The sequence below is a fragment of the Varroa destructor genome, unplaced genomic scaffold, assembly GCF_002443255.2.
Source record: "Varroa destructor unplaced genomic scaffold, Vdes_3.0 BEIS01000007.1, whole genome shotgun sequence".
Taxonomy (NCBI): domain Eukaryota; kingdom Metazoa; phylum Arthropoda; class Arachnida; order Mesostigmata; family Varroidae; genus Varroa; species Varroa destructor.
In genome coordinates this window covers 2,810,753-2,831,051 of record NW_019211460.1, presented here as the reverse complement: position 1 = coordinate 2,831,051, position 20,299 = coordinate 2,810,753, and the positions used below count along the sequence as shown (strand labels likewise).

Here is a 20,299-nt window from a genome sequence, read left to right as displayed (position 1 = left end):
GGGATTTCGGTAGTACCAAAATGGTTGACACAACAGTGCCGAAGAGTTGATGTCCGTCGAGATTTTCACCGCTCGGTGCGACGCTGTTGTTAAATGCCCCTGCAAAAAAAACATGCCCGCTGTTAACAGATAGTTACCTTTCAGTGTTCATTTTTACAATCAGTATAATAATGATTTGAATAAATACACGCCCAACCAAAAGGTTTGTTTAGATAATGTCGTAATAGGTTGAAAAGATAACGTCGATTGCAACAAGCGGTAGCTGTTTTGGATGGTTATGAATAGTTTTGACATTTAGGGAAAAGGTCGCATGCACGTTTAGGAAAAAAATTCATGATGAGATATGGCAGCTACTTACCGTATGGTATAAAAAAGAGAACGAAAGAAGTTACGACACCGTGCGCTACACTTTTCAAAAATTCCACCTAGAACACATGATACAGGTAGTTCGTATGAGAAGTTGAATTCGAGCTTAAAATAAGTTCCCATTGCTTTCTCAATATCAACCCACGGACTTGAAGCTTAGCGAGGCCACGTACAGAACTTTTTCATGTTCTACAATATTATTCATTAATCAAAAGAAAACCAAATGTCCGGACGGTTACGAAGGTCAATGGGGCCTTAGCTGAATCCGCGATTGACATTTGAAGTCCTCTCTGAACTCTCTGTCTTCATTTTTCTCGTAGGTATATAATACTAGTTAGGAGCCAACGTTTGATTCAAACTCTGCGTTCGCTATTTTCAATTGTTCTAACACTAATAGGCACCAGATGAAGAAATATTCCCCATCAACAACATTCAAATTAAATCTAAATCATCAGCTTTGTGGATATATTTAGGTTTCAAAACAGACACCTATCGTACCTTATTGAAGAGAAGATTCATGTGTCCTGGCGTGTACAGCTTCGGATATCGTATTGAATGGTAGTCGTTTACGTCCTGCAATGATTACGGTTGTTAAAATTTAACATTTAAAACCTGCATTTAGATACTTGTTTACATAACGTATATTATGAACACTTACTAGTGTGCCTATGTGCTTAGCATAATAATAATAATAATAAGCTTTTTTTTCTAAGTAAACTTGCAGTTTTTTCTTTTTATAATCGATTATCTCTTAATCTACGTCAATGTTTTGATTAGCAATACCTTTACCTTAGCAATATCGTTACTTTCAAAAGGTCGTAACGTAGGTAGGCTTTTCGCTAAACGATTCAGTGCTTGGTATCGAGCCAAAATAAAGTACGCGGGTCATGTATCATTAACAAACCTGGTCAAAGACGCCCAAAGCTAAGACGGGCAGCGAGGTGTAAAAGACATTGTAAAATGATATAAAGACCGGATCGTATAGCGTCTGAAATGTTCCACAACGACAAATTGAAAATTAGGAGAAAAGCCATATTAATAATTATACATGATATACTTTCATTGTAAATCTACCGGGCTTAACTTTGCAAGCTGCACACTGGGTTCAGCTTTTTTTCCCCCTGGTCGCGTCCTTTGTCGATAAAACAAAGTTTTTTGCTTGAGTATCTCATCTTCGTAATAAGTACCTGTGACCTCTTATTAGTGCTAGTTACTGTTACCTGAGCAGAAAACCCGCAGAAAAACGCGAACCAGAAGTGGCATAATGTAAATGCGAAGTTCTTGTAGAAAAAATACCTGTAATTAGAAGCGTGTTTGTAGTAAACAGAAACTCGGCACGATTAGTATTCGTCATGAAAATTTATGAAATCATTGTATTTTACTCTGAATTTATCTTGCAATGGTGACAAATTTTTATTACCTAAGGAACCTGCACATTCGCAGATACGACCATCGACCGTGGACTAGTAAAAGGCGTTCGAGGAAACGAAACTGTGCGATCGAAAAATCGGAGGCTAAAACAGCCTGCATTCCCTCCTGGCCAGAAATGCCCACTCCAATATGGGCCACTGGAATATCGAAGACAACAAGAACAACAGAAACAATTAAATAAAATAGTTATCTTTTATGTAACGTTATATACGGTGATGCCCAACTTAGAAATAATCTCGAACGTGATCCAAAGATCACGTTCGAGAACGATCTTAGAAAATAATTTCCGCGGAAATGCTAATCAATTTTTCAAAAATACTCACCATTTCATCAAGAAAACTGCTTCAACCCCCCGCCCCCCGCCCCAAAAATGCTTAAGACATCTAGTTAAATCTCCGGAATTTACAAACATTTAGCGAATCACTGAGGCCCAAGCGCATCCGAAAAAACATACCGGCCCATAAAGAGCTTATTCATACTTGAGGTAATTTTAGTTATATTACTATTGTCAGCCAGTCATAAACAATCTAAATTAGATTTTATACTAAGAACTGGTGGTTTTGTCTTATTCTTTTAGAAAAAATGTTGTTTATATGGTACTTACTTTTGATCATGGAGACATCATTTGCCCCATCCCCAATAGCAAGCGTTACAGCATTTTTGTGTCTTTTCACGAGATCGACCACCAACGCTTTCTGTAGTGGAGTTACTCGGCAGCAGACGACTGCCTTACATCTGAAATTATTAGTTGTTTCTAATCTAACGTTTGCAAGGCAAACACCACTAATCTAGAATAAGTCAGATCTAAAGGAAGAGCGATCTGCAACGTTGCTGGAGAAATATTATTTATGTTTTGGTCCGGTCCTTCCGTACGCTATAACTCAGTGAAACGATGTACATTACCAGTCTCTACCGATACAACTATTTTATATATTTCCCAAATCAAAGGCTGAAGCAGGATTACGATCGCCGAGTAAATGCCCACCTGCAAGCGACTTCGAGAAAAAGTAGTTCAAGGTCTTCGCCGAGTGCATGTACAAGAGAATACCCATTAACGATTAGGGCAAAACCTCCAAACGAGTCAGAGAAGTCCCAGTCACCACGGTGCTCTGCGCCCCGCCCGTCATCATCGTGGAACCTAAGTAAGAAATGATTAATTATTATTGGACATCGTGCAGAAGAAAGTCTCACGTTGAGAGTCATGAAATTCGCTTCGATGAGACTACAAACCGAACAATCGAGAGATCTCCACCAGCTGCACTTTGAGAAACGACGGACGTAATATTTTCCCGAAATGTCTGTAATTGTTTCCACACCTAAATACACACAAATATAAAAATCGAAACAGGATACTGCGTTGTTAATTAATGAAGATTGTGTAGAATTCAGAAAAGAAGAGTAACAACGATTAGGATGCCTTGTATCATGTACACGTCCAATATAATACAGAATGTGAAGCTTTGAAGAGTGGTTGTTTGTCATACTTCATCCTTTTCAGTTCCGTCAACAATGAAAATGTCCACCATTTCGTCTGTTAACAGTTGACACGAATAGCCAATATTAATCGCCGTCTCTGGAAATACCGATCAGCGCAAAATGCACGTAATACTGTAGATGCCATAGATAAAAAAAAAAAAAAAGAAAGAAAAAAAAAACAGCAAAGCGGAGTACTGTCTAAATGATTTTGTCCCTTGATTGATCTCCAATTCAACTTAAAAGGTGACTGTGCTAATTATTTATACTAATTATTAACGACGTGATTCAATACGGAACTGTAGCTCCATAACCAAATCACAATAGAATGGTTATATAGAATATACACAATAGAACGGCGATATAAGTAAAACGTTACCTTGCTTATCGCCAGTAAGTACCCAGAGTTTAATTCCGGCCGCAGCTAGATTGGCAATAGCTTGTGGTACCCCATCCTGAAGTTTGTCTTCAATCGCAGTAGCACCTATAGATTACATGTAGACTATTTAGTAATGTCATTTAGAGATGCAAACCTCAGAAAACGGCTGAGCAAATTCTTAAAACGCCAACCCATGCTACTTGTGATTTCCATCGGAATCTTGATTCTAAATATCTAAAGTAGAAAGAAATTATTGAGAAAATTCACACTCCCATGCTAAAACATGTCCACAATCCAATTTCAGGAACAAATTATATACCTTACCGATAAGTATAAGATTAGTTTCGATCTCCTCGTAAACGGCGTCCACAGCTTCTTCCCTGTTTTCAAGAGTAACGCTCGCCGCGTGATGCTTGGCAGTCCATTGTTCGAAATAGTCCTCATCGATATCCTTATAAGCGAGGCAAAGGGTGCGAAGACCCTCGCCAGCAAATTTCTAAAGGATACAAGGTAGATACAAATTTGTTTTTAAAAAAAAAGGGAAAGCATAGGTTTTGGCGGAAGCGTGTAATCCTGCTCTTTTGTGGGGACAGTTATAACAAGAACTCAACATCTGCAAGCTGGCATATTGTTCAAGTTCAGCCTCTGCTTACACTTTAAGCACCGGATCGGGCATTATAGCATCAACGGTTAAAAACTATATATTTTGCATGGCTGAAAGAAAATATATCGCATTTTTACAGGATAGACATCTCACAAAATCGTATGGTGTCTCACTTGGGGGTTGGGGGTGCACACTATCCAACTCTGCTTCAAGTACTGTGGCCCATAAATGCTAGGAGAGTGAAACGGTCCCTTAGGACACAAAGCAGGAGATTAAAAAGAAAACCTATTGCACTATGTAGGGGACCATTGATGTTTTTATTGGATCAACATTTAATCTAATATCCGTTCGTGATGTTCAACTCCGCCTTAATTTAGTTACATTAAGATGGTCCATGGTCTGATCTTGCAAGTCCTTGCAAGTTTCGGAGAGTCGTTCAAATATAACCGAATCAGCCCCTTTGCAATAGAGCTTCAGTTGGCCATCCGGATTCCTGAATGAAGAAAGATCGATGTTTAGGTCCACAAAATAACGTAACCAGCTGTACTTATGTAACGTAAAATATATGTACAATGATACAGACATAGACTGTCTTACACCAGCAGGCTCCTTTATCTGTTTTATCTTTTATTTTTAATAGCTCTGAAAGGAATTCTCTGCAAGGATGACAGAGTATATCAATCAACCTATTTTAAAAGCGAAATTTCTCTTTCTAAACGAACTACATAACGTACGTCTTAGTACATTCAGAAGACACCTATACCTCGATTTTCTGACAGAATAGCATGATAATTCTTAACTAATTATCGCTGCGAGATTAATGTACTAAGCCACAAATAAATACAACACGTACCTCACAATGACAGACATACGTTTTCGAACGTTGTTGAAGTCAAGTATGGCAAGTAGTTCGTAGACCTCTTCTGCACCCCAAACGCTGATGGTGATACTCTTTGGGGTACGGTTCTGTAACGCAAAACAGAAACGAAGGACTTTATTGACAAATGCACGCTTATCATCTCATGAGAACAAAACACTTTCCACCTGCCACAAATATTCGGCAGAGACAGATTCATTAATTTTTTATCGTTGGCGTTTCCATCACCGACAGAATTCAACGGGAGCTTTCTTTTTCTCCGAGACGCGTCCTAATTTCGGATTATTGATGGGACGGTTTAAATGATTTAGCTTTTTGGGGTCAATCTCTTAGTAGCACTAAAAATATACTACACAATCTGTGTGGATGAAAAATGTTCTTTCGAATTTAAGAAACGTTTTGCAAGATAGACATTTACCTTAAATACAAAGCCGAAATTCCTGGCAGCGGATGTCAGCGCTTCCTCGTCAGGCGATTGGGCCTGATATTCGAGTACTCCGTCCTTTACTTCTGACATTACCGTATGGCACAATGCCAGTATGCTGAGATAATAGCCAAACCGCCAAAGCAAAAGAAGCTCAGAATTACGATTAGGAATTCCATGTTTCAATTAATGAATATGGCGACATTGTTTGTACACCACGTTATATTGTTTCAGGTTGTGTAACACGTGCCCTTTTTTCTTCAGCATTTAAAACAGTACAAAAACACCTATTTATGGTATTTTCTTTCTAAAGATTCGCTGTTATGTATTTGAACATCATAGTAGAGTATGTATATGTAAATAATGGTGTTGTAGATAATAGCTAAAATTACCGAAAATATGACTGCACGTGGGGCTCCCCTTTTCTGACGTCATCAAGGAGAGTCTGGTCGTAAAATTTAAATTTAGCCTCGTAATCGACATTTGCGCTGAAGTCCACTGGAACCATTTCCTGTAATCGAATTAATATTTATTCTAAATCCGATGGTATATATATGTAGTCCCACATATTGGCCGAGCATAATAAACTGAATGTTTACGTGTGTTTTTTCCCTATGTGAAGGCTCCCTTTGTTTTTTTCCAGCAACAACACTGTCGCTAAAAAAGCATCATTGTACAACTCATTCGGGTTAGCATTTAGTGTGTCCGCCTTCGGCAACGATCACTACTGCAATTCAGTTTGACATGCTCCGGACGCATTTTCGTACCGTCTTTGTTATGCTCTGATTTTCCATTATATTCTCAAAGAAGAATTCTGATTGGGCAAAGATTCTATTGTAAGATGCTCAGGATCTCCTGACTAGCACGAATTTGCTGTTTGACACAATGCTACACAGCTTCGATTGAGTTCTGATCGGCTAAATTTTCCAGTCACGGTAGAACCTCGACCCCATTAACGATAAACACGTCAGAGGCACGCTTACCTATATAACATAGTGGCTTGTCAGACATTCCTATCCGGAAACCGTTATCGTACCCTAGGGTAGTACCTTTGTCTAAATGACCATACTCCCGTTGACGAAATGTAAAGGTTCTACACCGTAAATAAAAGTCAAGGTTCACACCATTGTTTTTCTCACGTGTCTGACCTGTTGAATTACACAGGACTTGCGAAGTGCTTTTAGCCGCTTTACGACAACTAAAACCAATTGATTTGACGTCGGAGCCCTCTTATGGACATCACTCCGTACTCTGCCACCCTATTGCGAAATAGAGAAATCGTTACAAGGGGGCTCTTTTTGAAGTTTGACTGGGGTGACCTTGTCTTTAATTTGTGTTTCCAATTTTTGTTTTTTTTTTTTTGTGACAGAGGCACTTCCCCTTCCGGACTATAACTGCTCGCCCAGCATATTCTCTTCACGATAGCTTTCCTTGTGTGAGTTTGACTATTAGGCCCCACTAAGCTTTCACGAGATCTTCGTGCAATCGAATCACGAATTTATGGATAGTTGTAGAGAAACTCACTTCTAAGATATTCTATTGTTACCATAACGCCGATGTAATTTAATTAAATAACGATACGCTGTACTATATATTCAGCCATCTACCATTCATGTTTCTCCATGAATGGAAAAACACGGAACTGGATGCCTGAACTGTAGGTGATGATTCGAATTTTCGCATACGTCGTAATTAGTAGACACTGTGCTACGAGTCTCGTTCAGTGCCTCTATTTCTACGGAAATTTACAATGCATTAATTACCTCGGTGACTTCCATGGGCTCCCCGGTGCTGGGGTCAATAATCTCGCCATACAGTCTGCCTTGAATAGAGGCCTTGTTAAATGTCATGATGTTTTGCGTAAGCGTCCCAGTTTTATCAGAGAAGATATACTCGATTTGGCCCAGTTCTTCGTTTAAAGTGGTAGTCCGGGCCCGGGCTGCCTGGTCTTTTGGCAGATAGTACATCTTCTCGTCCCAGTTGATCCATAAAGAATGCCAGAAGCGTATTACTTCGACACTGCAACAAAACGAGAAGATTGGTTCATAACGGATCCAATTTATCGACCTGACTATCGAGTTCCAACTACTAAGTCTTCCTCTGCTTAATTTTACATTTATTTCGTATGCTGAAACTAAGCTACTAGTATCCGCAATGAACGTCATGCTCCGTAACTGTTTCAAATAAAATTGTGAAGTAGCGGCAAACGTAAAGCAAGCTGATTACATTAAGCCAATGCGGTACCGGATTATCAGTGACGCTCATACCTGACATAGAGCGATATGGGCACAACAGTATTGAGCACAATGATGTAGGAGAAGAAGACCAGCAACGCTATCAACGCTGCGGCTCCCACTGGATTGTCCGTAGCAATTATAGAATCCCACGGAAGATAATCCCGAAAGTATTGTCCTGAAATTCGCGCACACCGATTACTTTGAAATAGGCCTTTGTCCAAGCAGTAACACAGCCCGTCATAGTAGCAATAATGTCTTCGAAGTTGATTTGTTGGCTTGTAGTCGCGGTTTACCAACCTGTTACTGTTTCCCATACGGAGCAGGCTACTGAACAGAATGAGCATATGCTGAATAGAAAAAACACTATGCCAAGGATGAGGACATTGAGGAGACGGTCGAGCGAGGTTCGCTTGAAGATCGTCTTCCCGCTGTTTTGCATGAGCTTCGTGTCGCGACCTGCGAAGATCACCATGCCGTAGCACCTGGTCGTTTACAACGCATGGCCACGTTAACCAACCACAGAATAAGCGGACAGATTAGTGCCGTTTCCGCTGAATGCAGACACGAAAAAATTACAGGACGAGACCGTATCACATCAGACATTTATGATTTGGCGAAAGCTTCAGTTAAATCAATACACCGCATAGCGGCAACTGAGACTAAACCATTTATCATTCGGTACCTACCAATGAGTGTTCCGAAGCACACAACCCCTGAGAAGAATCTTGTCATTATCAAGAGCGTATGTCTGATTTCGCCAATGTAATGCACCCTCGAATTTATTCAGGTTGTTGTTCGGAAGCTCGCACACAATTTCGCCTGCAAATAGCAAGGCATATTTATTATTTTATCAACCATTTAGGGGTAGTATCTTCAGGATTAAACCTTTTAGAGGATTGTTTTTTTTTTTCGAAAGTGTCTCAACCGTGCGCTGTTTTTTATGCGGTTCAGAACTGCATGGCTGTTAGGTAAGAGTAGGCATGGGTGAATGAATACGAATACTTTTCGATAGCTTAGAAACTCAAGAGTGCCTTTATTATTATAAGGGATAGCACATGTCTGGCAAACAAGTTGTATGTTAACAAATATAGTTTGAGATTCTTATTGTAGTTCCATACGCACCGTTAAATTTGGCGAGCATTTGTGCGTCGTTGGCCATCTCGGCGGTGTCTGGTAAGGCCTGACGACACTTGAGATTAGTTTCGCCGTCTAACTCAGCCGTCTCAATATAGCAAAGCCCATTAGGCTCTGAAGAGGACAGCAAAAGCAGATCGGCTGCTACAAATTGGTCATTCTCCATAAAGATCAGGTCGCCCACTTGAACCTATCAAGTGAAGAACAGCTACGTAAGCTATAGGAATTTGGCCTCTCATTGCTAAAATGTATGTAAATAAAAATGTGTAGCAAACTAGTATCTCTTCATATTTTCATTATTTAGAATAGTTGTCAGTGTATTTTTTCAGGAAGATCGTGGCCAGAAGATGTTTAACTCAAATGAGATGTATACGAGCACAGAGTATTTAGAAGACTCAAATCGGTTGGTTTTTCGCTCTTCGAAGATTAATTGTTGCCTGTAATTTTAATTTGCGTGTATTACTATTGATGTGTGCTTGTTATATGTACCTTGTGCCATCGTTCTTCTACGACGGTGCTCCCTCTCAGCACCTAAAACAGTAGCAAAAACAACAGTAACCACGTGTTGCTATTCCAAATCATTGCTGGAAATGTAGAATTAACTTCAGTCTATATCATTTGAATCAGTCGATCCGATGTCTTCTCTTTGCATGACTCGGAAACTAAGTAGAACGGCGCATCAGTCTCCAAGTAGTTATACACTTCAGTCTAATATAATATATTTAGATTGGTAGATACGTGAGTTCTGACTTCGGAATGTATTGATATTAAAAATGAAGGAATCCTGTTCACACAGATGTGAACCTTGTACTTATCGTTACCAGCACTAATAAGTGAATCTAAGTAATAAGTAACTATTTAGGACAGACATAATAAAATGACAATTGTATATAGTCGGCGGCCGGGTTTCAACAAGGCCCGTTCGTTGCCTACGTTATTTGAATGGCTATTAACGCGAAACTGCGTTGGGTGTTCCCTCGGTCAGGCTGCTAAGCGCCAAGATGGCTGTTACAAACTAATCTAGAGACCTAGAAGCCTACGATCAAGCGTTTATGAACGGCTACCATCCAAGTCAATCCTTTATGGCTATGTACGAGCTGTTCTCGTGCCTGCCAATGGATAGATGTTATATCTTTGTAGAATATTTAAACATACTACAGTGTATAAGAAATGGTTTTGATGGTAAATTAGGTAAATGTTTATAGTTATAGTAAGTATTGGCAGTGAACGCGAGAAAAGGGCAAAGACTCTCCAAGGGTTCGGGGCCAATTGACGCGACAGTAAACTTTGTAACTTTTTAAAGAGAAATGAGACTGAGGATTTAATTAAAAGCAAACAACTGGCTTCAGTAGTAGGAGAATTGGAAGGTGAGCTAGTAACTGTGAGCGAGCTGCCTGCAAATATTCATCTTTGAATTTGCTTAAAATCTAAACTCGATTGACTAAATCGATCCTGTCTCAAAAATTTTTAATTCATTTTAAATATAACAGGGGCTATGTAAGAGGCATCCAGGTGATAAGTCCACATATCTCCTACTTACAGCCCTCATTATCAGACGTGATAATTATACGTACCAACACATCGCTCCCAAAATGATTCCACAACAGGGCCGCGGTTGGGGCCATGTCAGGATATTCAGGGTCATTTCGAGTACCACTGATTATGTATTAACCGCTTTCGGCTTATTTCAACTACTTAATTTAAGTAGCTGGCTCTAAGCACAGGCAATAACGGTCGCTCGATGTCTTAGGTCACAGAACCTTGGCTTAGTTCGTTTGAATCAGAACAAATGTTCCGCCTTGTCCACGTCTTTCTTTCTCCATTAGCAATTTTCTTCTAACTTGAATGCCGACAAACATATGGGAAATTAGGTCGTAAACGTTCACAGGCCATAAACTACTGGGATCTTGTCCTAATGCAATGGTTATAAATAAAAATAAAAGAAAAAAGCTCTTTACTAAGTCACTATCAAGTAATACAGTTACTAAATATAGAGGAAAAAGGTCAAATCAAAGGCCTAAATTGTGTAAGATAACATTTGTTGTATTCAGGTGAATTTTAGTTCAGTAAAATGTATTCGTCCTTATCAGATAGATCGTTTACAACAATGGTCTGGTTTGTATAAACATACTCTCATAACTGTTTTGAGAAGAAAATAGAATAAGAAAACGAAAGCAATAGTTTATGGGATGGTTAAGATGGTCAGTCCGCTAGCGAGATTATATGAGCACATCGGGAGATGTAGTACCCATTACATTGTTTCCGGAGGTTCATGAGCCTCTGTAGCGGTGTATAACTTCCGGTGGAAGCTATGCATCACGCACCTATATGTGATATATAGCGTTATAAGGGGTTCAATGCGTGGTTTAACATAGCTCCAGGTTGGTAGAACCCTACATCTGCTTCCTTGAATGCCCCTCCAAGTCGCGAGCTATCGTTAACGGTAGGCGAAATAGGCGATAAGTCAAAACGTTTCTTGGAGTTTTTTGAGGAACAGAAATGTTTTTCGCAGGGGAAAGCTAACCGATTTTGTGTTGTGCGCTGCAGTTCGGAGACACATTTAGGATAGAGAGTTTTGAGTTATTTAGTTGGTCCAGGATCACAAGACGGAGGTCTTCCCAAATAAGTGCTACTGGGTCTATTGAAAGGTCGAATAGGCAGAGGCCAGCAGCGACTGAGAAAAGACGGCGATTTTTGATGGTAAACGTCGTTATCATTGCTTTTCTGCGCTTCTCCATGACTGCAGCGAGAAGCGTCTATCGTCGAACAAAAGAAGTGGTTTAATGGAGGAAAAGTGTTTACATAGGCGAGCAGCGATCGCAAATAGAGATCGCGTCTGCGAACGGTGCGTCCTCCTCTCCTAAATTCTATCGCTGCCATATTCGTCAGATTCACAGTTAAGTCTGAATTAAGAGACATGCAGTTTAGCTAACGTTTGCTGAACTGAGTAGGTGCTGTTTCTACACACAAGAAGATTGTCAACATATGAAATTATCCTTCTGGATCCCCAGCCTTTTGTTGATAGATTCTGCAACAATGCCGTATACAAGTGGAGGCCCTACTCGCCCTACGCGAGACTAGTGGTTCAAAAGAAAAATTACATTTTTTCGTGCCATCATCAGTCTTTATATGGGTTTTCTGAAAGGTAACCATTACAAACTGTTGAATTATTCTCGGAACCCTTGCTTTGCCATGAATTAAAAAAATGCGCCCTTTGGCACCGAATCTGAGACCCCCTTGAAATTTGCGAAGACGTCGCATAGTTGTTGCGTGCTCTTACTTAATGAGTTTTTGGTATTAACTAGGAGAGCCTTACACGCCGTCCCGGCTGACTGGTCGCGTCGAATGTCGTAATACTCGTTTTGAATTACAGCAGCGCTTTTTAGGAACCAACTTCGTTTTGCTGTTAGCAGCAAGGCCCAATAGTTTATAGCAAACACCCTTCGCTACAATTGTAAACGACGAGATTGACAATTCAGTGCCCTATTTACTTCTAAAGATGACTAGACGTTGGTTTCTAACCACTGAACAGGTAGGGCGCCCCTTCGGAAAGACTCATTAAATAGTACCGTCCAATAAGGGTCTAAGGTAAAAGTATTCTTTTAGCGCCCCTTCCTTGTCTGGTCCGGACCCGCGGCTTATTGGACTACCGAGCCAAACGAGCTTGGTCGATGTCCGTCATTAAGAAGTCAGTCTCGAACGGGTCTCTATTCACTGATCGTCTACGCAAGAGTCGTCGAGTTCCTGGGACAATCTTTTCATATTCAATCATCCGATCATAACAAAACATTATTGACAGCTGCATCGCCCGAAACAACTTTTCGACGTCTACCCTGTTTCCGGCGGCCATACGTCGGCGATCAAAGTTAGGCTCACTTAGGGCAAGTGCATTATCTTCCACTAAGACTATCTGAAAGTCACCTACCCGTTTATTATGAAAAAATTGAATTTTGAATAAAATTAAGGATTTTAAAATAAAAATCCTAAAGAGAAAGTTTAGTTTGGACAAGATATGAAAATAGATATTTGCTTGTGCTGTACCTTAGATAGTCGATTATTGACGGAGTTGTCAGATCGATGCCTCTGGATGTCATCGAGGGCATCTTTGGCCGCAGTTAAGGTTAAAACGACAATAAGTGGTACAGCCGTTGTTACTGGAGTCAGTGACGATATTTGAGGGATGAGCTGCAGAACCTATAGCAAACATCATAGGGTAACAGGTCAAAGAATTATTGTTGAAATCATGATATTGCGACAGATACCCGGTATGATTAGGAGTTTTAACCTCATATGTGTATTATTACGAAAAATAAAATAGAAGGTCGAATCGTATAACAGAACTCAGACAGGTATCTTTTGTGACATAAACGGGCAAGTTAGAGGCAAGCCTATGAAAATTCAAATTAAAATAGGCAAAAAAACATCTGCAGGCTCGCTCCGTCGCGGAAATATTCTCAATATTCTAAGCTCCACGTCGGGGTTTACTGTCTCTTCTTAATTTCAGATTCGCAAATCTTAAATACTCCCTAAATAGGATTTAATTTTTTGGAGTTTTTTGAACGTGTTCAATAGACTTGTTAAACAATGCAACAGATACATAAAACCAAGTTACCCATGTTAATATTTACAATCTTTTTCGCTATCTGTAGTTTAATGTGTGTATCTATGTTTTTTTCACTGTGACGTTGTTTGGTTTTGCGCAAACAGAATAATATTTGAGCCGGAGTAGTTTTAAGCGTTCTCCCTATTGATACGTTCTTCTATACTCACAAGTAGGCACAGAAAGTAAAAGTTGGCAAGCCGCTGGAACTGTTCGAAGAGGTTTCTTGGGACGAACGTCAACACCGTATATTTTGATGTTTTAATGTAGTTGTTCTGTAATATCATACCATAAATAAGCTCATATCACATCGTAGTTAACGAAACAAATAAATTTCGCACCACCTTACTTAGGCACAGCCTAGGACTGGAGCAGTGGATCCCCCTAGAAGTCATTCAGAATACTCGGTAGTGAAAAAAGAAACGTTTTTCGAGCTATATTTTTTTATAAACTATATATATATATATATACGGTTACAAACTTCCCCAAACACAGTTTAAAATGACCGTATTCAATATCCAGCCAGAATTTTACTTTCGTATTCACTCATACCAAACTTTTTTTCGGCGCGCATTTTCAAATACGCTGATTCTCCAATGTGCAATATTTCTTTTAGTAGATTCCCCTTTGTATATACAATCATTTCATCTCTCAAACAGCACTCGTAAACAGAAATATGGCAGTAACGCTCATGATGATACAAGAACCAGTTTTTTGGAAGTCGTCATCATTAACTAAAAATGTCTCGAAACCGCTTAATTGAATGATAGTTAAAAACAATAGAACAGGTCTCAGAGTCAAAATGTTTTCGGTTGCTGATAACATCTGCTTGTACCCCCTTTACAATAATGGCGTCTATTCACTTCGAAAGACGTCACACACCCATGTACACGTGCATATACTTACCGCGTAATTGAATTGCGCATTAAACTCCGAATTATTGGCCCGAATCCGCCGTTGTGTTTCTGAAAATTCAGATAGTATCAGACATAGATATTTTATGGTCAGAAAACATCAAGAAATACTATGAGTTTTGATCATTATCTCATCATATTAATATATACTTTGAAAGATATCGGCAATGACGTGCAATGCATGATATGATACATGATATATATATATATATATATATATATATATATATATATATATGTATACATATAAAGCAAGCCCTGCACGCCCAGCCAAGAGTATTAAGCATGGTTTTTAAGCACCTTCTTCTTGGATACTTTGACAAACGTCAAGTAACATTAGGTTTTCCAGAGTTACCCGTATTCCAGAATTACCAGAATACTCCGTAGGCGCATTCACGACGGTAGCAAGTCGAGCGAGGTATCGCACCTAGTTACAACTTCCTCAAATGAGTCTGCTCTATTTATTAGTAAAAAAAATCACGACTTTTGAGTAGTGTATGGCGATTGCATCGGCACTACAAGCAGTCCAACCGATCTTTGGAGATTTGTTTTCGAATGTTGTAGAAAATCCTATATTAGAACGTAACTTTGTTATATAAAATACGGGGACTGAATATCCCGGATGTGCCCATTGATAGCTGTGTATTGAAATTCAGTTATTCAGCGGCGTTACTATTATATACTGGTGTTTGTCTGTTATATTCGTTTGTTTAAATAAATCACTCTGCCCAGTTAAATTAGCGACCCCTGGCGTATAGACCACTGGCACACCGACTACTACCTAACGAATTTAAACGATGGCTTTGGTCGTTGGATCGCAAGCTGAACGCGTTTTCATTCATTTGTGAATTTCTTCTTTTTTTTTTTTCTTTCCGAATACAACTTCTAGTCACTGACTATTGAAATCATTATGAATATTACTATTATAATTCAAATACATTCTGTTTTGACCTATTCAGGAGCTCGGTATCGATTCCATCATTGGTCAAGTAATCTATTTTTTTCTTCCCATGGAGTATAGTGCAGTGGCCTCGTGGTAAAGGGAATACTCATCCGTCAGTCTTCCCCTCCCGAGAACTCGGCAGGAACCATAAGCAAAGTCTAATGCAAAGGCTATAGCGAAGGTGGGGGCGATTCAAAGCGAGCTGACGATCAGGGAATTCGCCGTTCGGTCGTTCGTTCGGTTGCCTGCCTGGCTACCTCCCTATCTTGGTCTGGTTCGGGTTGGCCCTGCCTTTGCTTTCAGTGAATCTTTGTTCGCCTTCGATTTCCTAGCCATCGGGGGAAGGAAATGGCCCAAAAAGGGAGGAGTTATCGGGAGGTCCACTCCACTCTTTGGGGCCTGGCGCCCGTGGCATGGAAAGTGAGCTGCCGCTTTCGCGAATTCATGGGGTCACACGGACATTTACACACGCTGTGTATATGGGCGCAGCTGCATGCCTCAGCCAGGCTTAAGTACGACGGCGGTTCAACCTGATTCGATCGGATCTGGCCAAACGGCTCAAGTTATTATCACGCATATTTTTCCCAAAATATCTAAGTAAGTTGCTTTCTAACCGTCAGATTTTCTCTTTTTCAATCAATTACTTTTTTTAACTTTATGTAATTAGATGTAGCTCGCTCTAATTTTCATAGAATGACGACGTTGCAATATTGGTCAGAAGTATTCCTGAGACAGTTGCCCTGCTTGGCCTGAACTTTGTTAGTCTAAGGAAAGGCTCGAATCGAAAGCTAAACGCCGCATAATAAAAAAGCAGACCGGTATCTCCTAAACGTATCATATGTGCCAGTTTCTATATAATGTCCGTCTAAGTCAAATGTTGTTTATATTTATTTAATAAATTTATTACGTTCAAAAACTCTCTGTGGTAGAGTAGTAACTCGATGAAGGCAAGACGTCAGTACAGGGACTTTAAATAAGGAGTGTAACCGCAGTGAAGAACTCTAGGTGTGCGCCAGCCAAAGAGGAAAGGTTATGCCATCTAGGATTCAGTGTGCACAATATTAGTAAATACGCGAAAACAATAGTTGACTGATTTTATGGTGAAACATTCTCAAACGGTCTTTCTGCACTGCTTCAACAGGCGTATCAATCAGGTTCTTCTCTCAGATTATTGTCAGTTGACTACTGCAGCTGCATAGGAAGGCCGTGCATCATGCTCCCTCTGCTGCTTGCAGTAGAAGCAACATCCATCTCGTCCCTTCGGATCGGGGCTTGGTCGCAGACGGAAGAATCAAGAGCGGAGATTCTCGGTAAATTGTCGATGGACATGAATGTGTAAGAACCAGTTCTTCAGTAGGTGAGTAAGGCTTTCTCACGCCAATGATGCGTATTACACGCCATAAAGACCTCCTCAGAAGCTCTGCTGCTAATATAACTTAATCGTTACCGCTTTCGGAGTGAGGGGCAGCGTTGCGTTCCTTAAATTAAACTGACCCTTTTTAAGATATCGTATCAATACAAGATAGAGACTGCGTTACAACAAAGAGCCCCTGTTGAAGCTAAGTTTTTTAATTAAAAATTGAGAAAAAAAACTTTACTATAAGGTTAAATCCCTATAGGGTTTATGCGAACAATTATATAATAATTGTTCGCATAAACCCTAACAGAAACTTTTTTCTAATGCGTTCGATTTCTTTCTGATATAAAAAAGATGTAATTGTTGCAAGTGAGTACCACGGTTGTGGGTGAATGAAGCGCCGAACGCACAGCCACAAGATCCTCCAGCTATCAATCAATAGCTTCTTTCAACTTATTTGAGTGACCAATTTCCATTCATAGCAGACTACCACTAGTAGGTATTCGTAATTTGCTCAAGATGCGCCCAACCGTTCCACGAAGATTATAATACCGCGTCCTTAACAAGGTGTTGGCAATGACGATCCTTACAAAAAAATTGCATCGTTTGAAATACTCAACCAATTCCAGCATTAACAGATATTTATTATGCTGAGTATTTTAAAAAAACCCGCCAAAAGTCCAAATGATGAATCATCCCAGCACACGCAGATATTGCCGATAAAGAGTTTACTAGTTCTCAGCTAGCAATGTTTGTTCGTCGTGAGCTCTCCTATAGTGAGCTTGATATTACTTTTAACAACGTTTTATAAGAACGATTCTAGAATTGAAAGGATACTTCGTTACTCGCTCCATGCTAAATCACTGTCTACTAGCATAACAACAAACACTTAGCGGATACGAGAACTTTAATCAGTAGAAATAAATTTTTCACTCAGTGTCTATAATAGTTTTTATTGCATATGCAGTGTTTCTTGAACGGTAAACGCAGGCAATTTCGATCTGATCCTAACAAAACGTGGCTTGTCGTTAGGGGGCAAATTTTCCACCAAAAAATCGTTTTTAATCGCCCCCACTTATCTATGTAAGGCTACGCTTGATAACCTTAGCGATACTTGACCCGATTATGTTATAGTCTTTGGCTTAGCGTACATTACATACAAGCGCATAAATGTAATCGGTTTATTAACGTGATAAAAAATTGTTTTTTTTTTTTTTCGCTAAAATTTTCAATAGTCCATGCGGAGCGAAAACGATAAACCGACTAACTGACTGATAGTTCTCCTTATTGTTAGTTTTCTATGTCTGATAGAAGGAATATCACAGTTACTCCATGTACAACGAGTGACTCCATATTCTATCATTTTTTTTTTTTTTTTTTATTATGGTCTGCAACGGCTGGTGTTTACGGTTCACTTATAAGACAAACGAACAGTGGTTTTTATAGATATCCATACACGAAATCGACGGACGGTCATATGCCTTTCCAGGAAGCCGGTGTCTATGACTATGTTTTCAGCAGAAACAAAACGTTTACACGAAGTGCTCAGCTGAATTTAGGCCACAGACCGCTCATAGTTTGTAGTTTAAACGGCAAGGCTACCCTACAACATATGACTAATAAATTAACTTACTAGAAGTATCTTCATATTTTTATTTATTTATATTTGCAGTGTATTCACCACAGGGTTTCCGCGACGGCTACGTTCGGTAGCTCTTCCTACACTTAAAAAAACAAGCTATAAAAATAGATATCAAAATGTTTAAGAAGTTTTATGTATTTGAGATTTCTTTATACGGCTACCTGATAAAATGTAAAATGGAGCTCGTAGAGAAACTTAACTCAATTGAGTTAAGACGTTTCTAGCCAAACCAGAAAGGCTTGTCCTTAACGTAACATATTATTGCTGTCTTCCTAATAACAGTTGGAAATTGAAAACCTAGGATGCTTTCAGTGGTCGCAGCAATGGATGCTTCACCTAACCAGAGAGCAGATGAAACATCTGATAAATATGGGAAATTTTGACGGTTATTTTTTCGCAGTTCTAAAATCGTCGGCATATCACCAGTGCTGTGAGTTGCATCAATATTATGGTGATCCTCTATAGAGAACAAACGAGGTATAGTGCCATGAACGAATGACCTGGGATTTGCGGATGAATAGGCCACCCAAGGAGTGGTTAGATCTCTACGTTAAGGACATTGTCCGCTGCCGCCGTTTAGAACGGGTGCTGTGGTCGTGACAATGTTATACGCGCCACAGGCGACGTAGAATAATAGTAACAACTCCACCTTTTTCTACTTTTCCTGATTAAACTCATGTGCCTCCTGTTTCATCAAGTATATCAATTCGATAATCATCACCACGCTATATATATTCTATACTATTATTTACTACTATTATTCTATACTATATATAACTAGAAGAACACACATTTAACGCCAGGCTGGAGCACTTTCTACATACATAAAAGAACATCTCCACAGATTCTGCTGCTCGACCATTTAAGGTGATAAAGCATGTTATCGATATTATTAGAACATAAAGATTAATCTTAGTTCAGTTTATTGTCTAAAAAAAACACCCGATTTTACGGAACTAGCGTGGCTATCCGCCAGCTAAACAACAAGGATTTAACAAGATACACAAGACTATCAGTAAATAAGAGGAAAAAACGTTTCGCTGCGTTTTTAACCAACGTAAATACGCAGTAGAACTTATTCCACTGCTGACACTCTGTATAGGTCGTAAAACTTTCTGTATAATTATGGTCCAAAAGCTAAGTCCACTTTTTTCATCGATCTACATCGACTCGAGGCCGCTTAGGACTCACCCAGGCAACAGTTATTTTTTTTATCTACTATCTGAGAAAACATGAAACAAACAGACCCACGTGTTCAAATCATATCTGTGGCAAACATGGCTTTTTCTTAATTCACTGCATTGACGCTTTTTCGTTTTCCTTAATATGCGCCTATCGGGATTTCATCGAATCTTCGTTGTCGTTACTTAATTGCCATTTCGACTATAGACTTATAAGAAAACCACCAGAAAGTTTGAAGCCATTAAAAATAATGTAACTCGAACTGTGTTTGGTCTTCATTAACAAAGCTCAGTTTTGAAAGCTCGCGTCCAGCATAAACATCGCTAATAATTAAGTAAGTAGCAAGCAATGATCGAGGTTTTCAAATGGTCGCCTGGGAAACTCCCAGTTAACTGCCCTATGACTAACCGGACCTTCAATCTCCTATGTAACAGAAACCCTAAGGAGTTAGAAGGGGCGACTTGACTATCCTTAAAAAATAAAACTGTGTTAAATATAGTCGGTAATAATGTACTACGACAGCGTGGGAAAGCCTGCTATGATCGACTATAAATTTTTATAATGTTGCTTAGTTTTAAGCCAATGCCAACGAATACTAGCTGAACATGTAGACCAAAAACACCTGAGTGACAAGGATGTCTAAAGATTAATAATGCTATTGTGCTCCTAACGAGTAAAGCGTGTCTTTTGAGCCAATAATCCAAACTCCCACTTGTCGTTTCTAGGATAAGCCGCA

General features: G+C 39.5%; 1 protein-coding gene across 12 annotated transcripts in view; it reads right to left on the bottom strand.

The window, feature by feature from the left end:
• ATP8B (ATPase phospholipid transporting 8B) overlaps positions 1-20,299 on the bottom strand; it is a 74,176-nt gene that overhangs the window by 16,966 nt on the left and 36,911 nt on the right. For all 12 annotated transcript variants that reach the window (XM_086975906.1, XM_086975901.1, XM_086975900.1 and 9 more), the window contains 25 exons: positions 14,432-14,490; positions 13,696-13,800; positions 12,967-13,119; positions 9,415-9,456; positions 8,914-9,115; positions 8,478-8,610; positions 8,089-8,273; positions 7,822-7,966; positions 7,318-7,573; positions 5,947-6,065; positions 5,549-5,672; positions 5,107-5,219; positions 4,635-4,746; positions 3,974-4,145; positions 3,650-3,754; positions 3,282-3,370; positions 3,028-3,113; positions 2,783-2,935; positions 2,402-2,532; positions 1,787-1,934; positions 1,587-1,662; positions 1,271-1,354; positions 865-939; positions 359-425; positions 17-99 (listed from right to left, as the gene is read on the bottom strand). In XM_086975906.1, coding sequence (XP_086832032.1) covers positions 17-99; positions 359-425; positions 865-939; positions 1,271-1,354; positions 1,587-1,662; positions 1,787-1,934; positions 2,402-2,532; positions 2,783-2,935; positions 3,028-3,113; positions 3,282-3,370; positions 3,650-3,754; positions 3,974-4,145; positions 4,635-4,746; positions 5,107-5,219; positions 5,549-5,672; positions 5,947-6,065; positions 7,318-7,573; positions 7,822-7,966; positions 8,089-8,273; positions 8,478-8,610; positions 8,914-9,115; positions 9,415-9,456; positions 12,967-13,119; positions 13,696-13,800; positions 14,432-14,490 — 3,017 coding nt within the window. The remainder of the gene's footprint in view (positions 1-16; positions 100-358; positions 426-864; positions 940-1,270; positions 1,355-1,586; positions 1,663-1,786; positions 1,935-2,401; positions 2,533-2,782; positions 2,936-3,027; positions 3,114-3,281; positions 3,371-3,649; positions 3,755-3,973; positions 4,146-4,634; positions 4,747-5,106; positions 5,220-5,548; positions 5,673-5,946; positions 6,066-7,317; positions 7,574-7,821; positions 7,967-8,088; positions 8,274-8,477; positions 8,611-8,913; positions 9,116-9,414; positions 9,457-12,966; positions 13,120-13,695; positions 13,801-14,431; positions 14,491-20,299) is intronic.